Genomic DNA, 9,228 nt, shown 5'->3' on the forward strand with positions numbered 1-9,228 from the left:
GCTCTAATGAAGTTTCAGTAATCAAACAACCGCTCAAAATTTGACCGGATAGACAATTCCTGGAGTTTCAGGTAACTGCAGGAATCAGACTGGAACTGTGATACTGTCCCAATTATTTATGACAAGCCGACTCCTTCGGTAATATTCATCTCCCACAGAGCACCAACGCAATGTAAATATATTTCGAACAATGGCAAGTTACAGCACCAGTGGTTCATCAACGGTGGTAAACATTCTCAAACAGAAAGCGGTAAAGCGGCAGTACAGTGTTACTTCATAATATTAAACAGTATAGGTGGGAAACAATTTTAAGAATCTGGCACTACATGCCTCCTACCACCAAAACAAAATTCCAAAATCGAATTACATGAAACTATTTGAATGAAAGAAAGGCCTACATATTTACACCAGACCACATCAAACATTCTACCCAACGAGTCCACGATAGAGGAAGACAACAGAACACACCAAGTACAAGGAGTTCAGGGGTTCTCACTGGGTACATAGAAATCAAAGGTGACGTCAACATTACCAGACGATTCTCCAGTGTCCTTGAAGTCGACCCCGACAATTTTCCCTCTGTATTGCTCGTCCGATTCCTGATACTCTGGCTTCACACGGCGCACGGGGACAGTCACAGAATACACCGTGCCGAGGCCAGCATCAGTCGAGATATCCACTTGTACACTGTCCCGTGATTCGATCTCAACAAATTCAGATAGCGCCTCAACAACGTTTTCCACTATCTTTTTCTTTGCTTCATCACTGACCTCACACCTGTCAGAGAATAGGATCATCTTCAGCCTCTGTTTTGCAATACTTGCGTTTGTGTTCTCATGTATGGTCGGTGCAGGGAAGATTATCTTCCAAGCCAGTTTCAGACGGTCAAGAAATCCCATATTGACAACACTGTGAAGGAAGCCTTCAACGTCTTGAGTAACAGGAGAGAAGTCTCCCCTTGAAAGAGCAGAAGTTGTACTAGATCTCTGTAATAAACAGCTTTGGCGCTCAAGGCATAGTTGTCCCGGTTTAAGCATGAGGTTGCTAGGTGCTCCACGAGGAAAAGCACAAAAGTGTGTCTACAGAATCATATAGCAAGTCATTAGATGACAGAATAACGTACATAATTTATGAAAAAAAATGTACAAATTGGGTCATGCCGACAGCAATGGAAGGCATCCATTATTCATCAGAAGGATTTAAATGCAACAGAACTCTCTTAAGTAAACAAAACTTGACAAAGTACATAATTTAACAACTTCAGTGGACTCCATCCACAGAAGCCCAAAAAGGCTATGGTAGGAAGAAGGACATCATGCATGGGTGAGCAAGAACAGAAACAAAAGGAGTATATTCAATTTCGGTTCCCTTCCATCACGTTTAACGAACTGGGGATCAGTAAGGATCCTATAATATTCAGCGTCAAGATCCTATGAGTGCATCCTGCAGCCCTAGTAGTATCCACAGCCACTACCTTGTGTCATGCCCAGTTTTGTCAAGAAATTTATACAATACAAGAAGATTATCAGAGTCTACATGATACCTACACACTATGGCCAGTATCTGTGAGCAGGTACACATAAGAGAAAATATAGCAGAAAGACAAATAAGTGTGTATTCGCCTTTCTGTAAAAAGGGGGAAAAAACTGATGTGCATAGGAAATAGGCAAAGGCTCCATTGAGCAGAGCAACCACAATGCTGGTATGGAGAACTCATAACTGAGCAAAGCAATCATATTTAGACATACACAAATCTCAGGGTTATTCTCTTTACTTACATATACAAGAACATTCCACTGCGTGCTATATCCATGTCGGACAGAAAGTTAGTACTCCAAAGTCTTATATCGCTAATTTCTAAGTCTATATTCCTTACGATCAGACTAGGCACTAGATTGTCTACCAAGTACCGACGAACTCCTTTGTTCCAAAATGTAGGGCATTATTTGAGAGTCCAACTATCTGAAACTGTAGGGCCTATAATTTGGGAGTCCAAGTTAAAAGCTTTGACAAATAGTTAACCCAATAAATTGGAATGCGGGCAGTACTGCATTTCTACTCAAAATTACGTTACTATGATTGCGATTTTGTAATTATCACAAGCAATTATGGTCAAAGATCACAGTTGGGCAGTCAAACAAGGCCCTCCATTTCCAAATGTAAGTAGTACACATCTGACATACTTCAGTATACTAGCACACAAGTGTAGTCCAGAAGGTATTGTACTAGAGCTTATGCAAGATGAAATAAACCCCTCACTGGTGCAAAAGGCACAATTTGAAAAGGAGAGCAGAAATGCAGATCGGGGAAGAGTACAGGGCAAGCTTAGGTCAACGAAACTTGGACAACAAGATCCTGTAAACCGTGGTTCATGCTGCTAGTACTGCTAACATACCGAGCAGTTTACTCGCATCACCAATCCACCTATCACGGACACAGGTACGCAGATGACAGACCACTAGGTCTTGCTGTCAGCAGCCACAGCTGGACCTCCATGGTGCCAGTCCCAAATTGAAACATCTTCTCAAGGGAAAATTAAGGCAATCGATACGGAAGCAGTAAAACAGGCCTAGATTTGATATTTTTTCCGCCGGGGTGTAGCAATCGACAAGTACTTGGGAGGACAGAGATTAGGTTTTTGAGGGGAAATGAGGATGGGGAGGCTGACCTTGGAGCAGGGGGCGCGCCGGAGCGGCGCAGGCAGAAATGAAGCGGAAGGAGCGAGGATTGCGCTGGCCTCGCCGGCTACGCGGCCGGAGATCGCCGTCGCTGTCGCCATCGCCATGGGGTGCCCGAAGAGCTAGGGTTTTGCTTTTTAGTCCTACGTTTATTTTTTTATTTCCTTTTTCTTTTGTTCTTCTCTAGGCTGTCGGTCGGTAGGTGATGGCATGGGGACGGCGGAGAGATCTGATTCTGTTGCGCTGCCACGTCATCTTTAGAACTCGAACTTAATTGTTATTACTACAGAATGCATGTACATTCATGTATATTTGATTGTGCAGATGGAAACATAAGACTTGGCAAGAGTTTAGAGGAATGTTCTCCCTTGTCGAGTGTCTCTTGTCGGCGGATACCATTGTTTCTCCTCTCCTCGCCTACATCGACTCCTTCACGCCTCGCCGACCCCTCTCCCTCCCGTCGCCAGCGGCCACGGCTGGCTAACGATGAGCAAGAGAGAAGGCCGGATGGTAATAGTGATAGGTTTGCTTTTAGTTTTCGGCGCTTTGGCGATCTGGAGTCGTTCGCCGGCTTGTGAGATCAACGGCCGGTGGTCTACCTGCTCCTCCCCTGTTGTCCACCATGGTGGAAGGTGTTTGTTGGTGGTGGATCTAGTGGTAGCTTTTTCAATAAGCTCGTTAGTGGCCATGATTTGAGGCAGATAGTTGGTCTTTGATACGTCTCCAACGTATCTATAATTTCTGATGTTCCATGCTTGTTTTATGACAATACCTACATGTTTTGTTCACACTTTATATCGTTTTGATGCATTTTCCGGAACTAACCTATTGACGAGATGCCGAAGGGCCAGTTCCTGTTTTCTGCTGTTTTTGGTTTCGGAAATCCTAGTAAGGAAATATTCTCGGAATTGGACGAAATCAACGCCCAGCATCTTAGGATTCCACGAAGCTTCCAGAACACCCGAGAGGAACCAGAGGGGGGGGCCACAGGGCCACCAGACAGTAGGGCGGCGCGGCCAAGGAGCCAGGCGCGCCCCCTTACTGTGTGGGCCCCTCGTAGCTCCACCGACATCGCCCCTTCGCCTATAAGAAGCCCCCTGACCTAAATCTTCAATACGGAAAAGCCACGGTACGAGAAACCTTCCAGAGCCGCCGCCATCGCGAAGCCAAGATCTGGGGGATATAAGTCTCTGTTCCGGCACGCCGCCGGGACGGGGAAGTGCCCCCGGAAGGCTTCTCCATCGACACCACCGCCATATTCACCGCCATCGCTGTCTCCCATGATGAGGAGGGAGTAGTTCTCCCTCGAGGCTAAGGGCTGTACCGGTAGCTATGTGGTTAATCTCTCTCTGTACTCCAATACAATGATCTTATGAATTGCTTGCATGATTGAGATCCATATGATGAGCTTTGTATCGCTACTAGTCTATGTGCTACTCATGTGATGTTATTAAAGTAGTCTATTCCTCCTGCATGGTGTAAAGGTGCCAGTGTGTGCACCGTGTGGTTTTTGTCGTAGGCTATGATCATGATCTCTTGTAGGTTATGGAGTTAATTATCATTATGATAGTATTGATGTGATCTATTCCTCCTTTCATAGTGTAATGTGGACAGTGTGTATGCTATGTTAGTTCTCGGTTTATTTTGCAAAGATCTATTATGCTCTAAGGTTACTTAAATATGAACGCCGAATGTTGTGGCGCTTGTTAACTCCGGCTTGAGGGAGCTCTTGTAGCCCTACACAACGAATGGTGTTTGTCATCCAACAAAAGAATGTATGTAGCACAAATGAGAGAAGTTATTATTTATTATGCGATCAATGTTGAGAGTGTCCACTAGTGAAAGTATGATCCCTAGGCATTGTTTCCAATACTGCAAACACCGCTTACTTACTGTTCTACTGCATGTTTACTCGCTGCCATATTTTATTCAGATTACTATTACCACTCATATACATCCATACTACTTGCATTTCACTATCTCTTCGCCGAACTAGTGCACCTATACATCTGACAAGTGTATTAGGTGTGTTGGGGACACAAGAGACTTCTTGTATCGTGATTGCAGGGTTGCTTGAGAGGGATATCTTTGACCTCTTCCTCCCTGAGTTCGATAAACCTTTGTGATCCACTTAAGGGAAAACTTGCTGCTGTTCTACAAACCTCTGCTCTTGGAGGCCCAACACTGTCTACAGGAAAAGAAGCGTGAGTAGACATCAAGCTATTTTCTGGCACCGTTGCCGGGGAGGAAAGGTAAAAGGCACTCATACTCCGGTCCCAGGTAACTAAGTTATTTTCTGTTGCCGTTGTAAGTGCTCGAAGCTATTTCCTTTAGATCCTGCAATTGCATCTTTTGGTTTCTTATTTACACTAGTTAGGCATAATGGAAAGCAACAGTGAGCTTCTTATTCTATTTCCTGAGTTAAGACATGGATTGTTTGCTGCGAAAATTTAAAAACCTATTGAATCTTATTTGCATGCTAGTAGCAATGATATTAGTATGAACGCTTTGAACACCATTGTTGCTAATGATATGGAAAATTCTAAGCTTGGGGAAGCTGGTTTTGATGAGCATGATATTTTTAGTCCCCCAAGCATTGAGGAGAAAATTTTCTTTGATGATACTTTGCCTCCTATTTATGATGATTATAATGATAGTGGTCTTTTGGTGCCGCCTACTATGGAGAGTAAATTTTATTATGATTATACTATGCCTCCAACACTTGATGAGAATAATAATGATAGCTACTTTGTTGAATTTTCTCCCACTACAACTAATAAAATTGATTATGCTTATGTGGAGAGCAATAATTTTATGCATATGGCTCATGACAAGAATGCTTTATGTGATAGTTATATTGTTGAGTTTGTTCATGATGCTACTGAAAGTTATTATGAGAGAGGGAAACATGGTTATATGCATCCTAATAATATTAAGTTTCCCCTCTTTATGTTGAGAATCTTGAAATTGCGCTTGTGTTGCTTTTCTATGCTTGCCACTTTGTTCTTCATGAATTTATTTGTGTACAAGATTCCTTTTCATAGGAAGTGGGTTAGGCTTAAATTTGTTTTCGATTTGCTTCTTGATGCTCTCTTTTGCTTCAACTCTTATTTCTTGCGCGAGCATCATTAAAATTGCTGAGCCCATCTTAATGGCTATAAAGAAAGAACTTCTTGGGAGATAACCCATGTGTTTATTTTGCTACTGTTTTGTTGAGTTTTGGAAGTTGTTTACTACTGTAGCAACCTCTCATTATCATGTTTTTGTGCCAAGTAAAGTCTCTATGGTAAAGTTGATGCTAGATTTGGATTGCTGCACAGAAACAGATTTGTTGTCTGTCACGAATTCGTGCAGAACTCTCTGTAGTTAACTCAGAAAAATCTGCAAATTTACGTGCGTGATCCTCAGATATGTACGCAACTTTCATTAGTTTTGAGTTTTTCTGTTTGAGCAAGTTAAGTGCCCCTGCAAAATTTGTCTTTACGGACTGTTCTATTTTGACAGATTCTGCCTTTTATTTCGCATTGCCGCTTTTGCTATGTTGAATGAGTTTCTTTGTTCCATTAACTTTTAGAAGCTTTGTGCAATGTCCAGAAGTGTTAAGAATGATTGTGTCACCTCTGAATATGTGAATTTTTGATTATGCACTAACCCTCTAATGAGTTTGCTTGAAGTTTGGTGTGGAGGAAGTTTTCAAGGATCAAGAGAAGAGGATGATACAATATGATCAAGAAGAGTGAAAGATCTAAGCTTGGGGATGCCCCGGTGGTTCATCCCTGCATATTTTAAGAAGACTCAAGCATCTAAGCTTGGGGATGCCCAAGGCATCCCCTTCTTCATCGACAACTTATCAGGTCACTTCTAGTGAAACTATATTTTTATTCCGTCACATCTTATGTACTTTACTTGGAGCGTCTATGTGCTTTTATTTTCGTTTTGTTATTTTCATTCTCTGAATAAATTCATGCTCATGTGTGGGAGAGAGACACGCTCCGCTTTTTCATATGAACACTAGTGTTCTTCAATTTTGCTTTTAATGTTCAAGGGCGAAAGTTGATCGCTTCACTTGTTGCTATTTGGTTGGAATCAGAAAATGCTTCATATGGTCTTGAATAATTTGATACTTGGCAATTGTTTTGAGCTCTCATAGATCATGTTTAAGCTCTTGCATCATGTAGTTTAAATCTAGTAGTGGAGAACTACTGTAGAGCTTGTTGAAATTTGGTTTGCATGATTGGTCTCTCTAAGGTCTAGATATTTTCTGGTAAAAGTGTTTGAGCAACAAGGAAGACAGTGTAGAGTCTTATAATGCTTGCAATATGTTCTTATGTAAGTTTTGCTGTACCGGTTTATACTTGTGTTTGCTTCAAACAACCTTGCTAGCCAAAGCCTTGTACTGAGAGGAAATGCTTCTCATGCATCCGAACACCTTGAGCCAAAACCTATGCCATTTGTGTCCACCATAACTACCTACTATGTGGTATTTCCTGCCATTCCAAGTAAATACTTCATGTGCTACCTTTAAACAATTCAAAAGTTATTATCTCTTATTTGTGTCAATGTTTTATAGCTCATGAGGAAGTATGTGGTGTTTTATCTTTCGATCTTGTCATTTACTTCTGACAGACTTTCACAATGGACTAGTGGCTCATCCGCTTATCCAATAATTTTGCAAAAAGAGCTGGCAATGGGGTTCCCAGCCCCAATTAATTAACTTGCATTAATAATTCTCTTCACATGTTTTGCCCTGATCTATCAGTAAGCAACTTAAATTTGCAAATAGACACTCCTCCATGGTATGAGAATGTTGGAAGGCACCCGAGGATTCGGTTAGCCATGGCTTGTGTAAGCAAAGGTTGGGGGGAGTGTCATCTAATAAATAAAACTAAAGTACATGTGTAAACAAAAGAGAAGAGGGGTGATCTACCTTGCTGGTAGAGATAACGTCTGATACGTCTCCGACGTATCGATAATTTCTTATGTTCCATGCTACATTATTGATGATATCTACATGTTTTATACACATTATATGTCGTATTTACGCATTTTCTGGAACTAACCTATTAACAAGATGCCGAAGAGCCAGTTGCTGTTTTCTGCTGTTTTTGGTTTCAGAAATCCTAGTAAGGAAATATTCTCGGAATTGGACGAAATTAACGCCCAGGGTCCTATTTTTGCACGAAGCTTCCAGAAGACCGAAAGGATAACGAAGTGGGGCGACGAGGCGCCGCCACGCCAGGGCCGCGCGGCCAGGGCTGGGCCCGCGCCGCCCTGGTGTGTGGGGCCCTCGTGCCGCCCCTTGACCTACCCTTCCGCCTACTTAAAGCCTCTGTCACGAAACCCCCAGTACCGAGAGCCACGATACGGAAAACCTTCCAGAGACGCCGCCGCCGCGAATTGCCATCTCGGGGGATTCAGGAGATCGCCTCCGGCACCCTGCCGGAGAGGGGAATCATCTCCCGGAGGACTCTTCATCGCCATGATCGCCTCCGGAGTGATGAGTGAGTAGTTCACCCCTGGACTATGGGTCCATAGCAGTAGCTAGATGGTCGTCTTCTCCTAATTGTGCTTCATTGTTGGATCTTGTGAGCTGCCTAACATGATCAAGATCATCTATCTGTAATAATATATGTTGTGTTTGTCGGGATCCGATGGATAGAGAATACTATGTTATGGTGATTATCAATCTATTATTTATGTGTTGTTTATGATCTTGCATGCTCTCCGTTATTAGTAGAGGCTCTGGCCAAGTTTTTGCTCTTAACTCCAAGAGGGAGTATTTATGCTCGATAGTGGGTTCATGCCTCCATTAAATGCAGGACGATGACGTAAAGTTCTAAGGTTGTGGATGTCTTTGTTGCCACTAGGGATAAAACATTGATGCTATGTCTAAGGATGTAGTTGTTGATTACATTACGCACCATACTTAATGCAATTGTCTGTTGCTTGCAACTTAATACTGAAAGGGGTTCGGATGATAACCTGAAGGTGGACTTTTTAGGCATAGATGCATGCTGGATGGCGGTCTATGTACTTTGTCGTAATGCCCTGATTAAATCTCACTATATTTATCATATCATGTATATGCATTGTTATGCCATTTTCTATTTTGTCAATTGCCCGACTGTAATTTGTTCACCCAACATGCTTTTATCTTATGGGAGAGACACCTCTAGTGAACTGTGGACCCCGGTCCTATTCTTTACATCGCATACAATCTACTGCAATTGTTCTTTTCTGTTTTCTTCGCAAACAATCATCTTCCACACAATACGGTCAATCCTTTGTTACAGCAAGCCGGTGAGATTGACAACCTCACTGTTTCGTTGGGGCAAAGTACTTTGGTTGTGTTGTGCAGGTTCCACGTTGGCGCCGGAATCCCTGGTGTTGCGCCGCATCACATTTCGCCACCATCAACCTTCAACGTGCTTCTTGGCTCCTCCTGGTTCGATTAAACCTTGGTTTCTTTCTGAGGGAAAACTTGCCACTGTGCGCATCATACCTTCCTCTTGGGGTTCCCAACGGACGTGTACATCTACGCGCATCAAGT

General features: G+C 42.7%; 1 protein-coding gene across 1 annotated transcript; it reads right to left on the bottom strand.

The window, feature by feature from the left end:
- Positions 1–355: 355 nt before the first annotated feature.
- LOC127299495 (cell division topological specificity factor homolog, chloroplastic) lies at positions 356–2,855 on the bottom strand. Its single transcript, XM_051329461.2, has 2 exons — positions 2,669–2,855; positions 356–1,079 (listed from the first exon to the last, which is right to left on the bottom strand). Exons 1-2 carry the CDS (start codon positions 2,783–2,785, stop codon positions 483–485), a joined length of 714 nt encoding a protein of 237 aa, XP_051185421.1. The 5' UTR covers positions 2,786–2,855; the 3' UTR covers positions 356–482.
- Between the last annotated feature and the right edge of the window lie 6,373 nt (positions 2,856–9,228).

Source organism: Lolium perenne, chromosome 5 (genome assembly GCF_019359855.2).
Source record: "Lolium perenne isolate Kyuss_39 chromosome 5, Kyuss_2.0, whole genome shotgun sequence".
NCBI lineage: Eukaryota > Viridiplantae > Streptophyta > Magnoliopsida > Poales > Poaceae > Lolium > Lolium perenne.

Coding starts and splice junctions, on each gene's coding strand:
- LOC127299495 (XM_051329461.2), bottom strand. CDS start 2,785: ATGGCGATGGCGACAGCGACGGCGATCTCCGGCCGCGTAGCCGGCGAG. Junction 1,080..2,668: donor GGCGCGCCCCCTGCTCCAAG/GTCAGCCTCCCC, acceptor ATGATTCTGTAG/ACACACTTTTGTGCTTTTCC.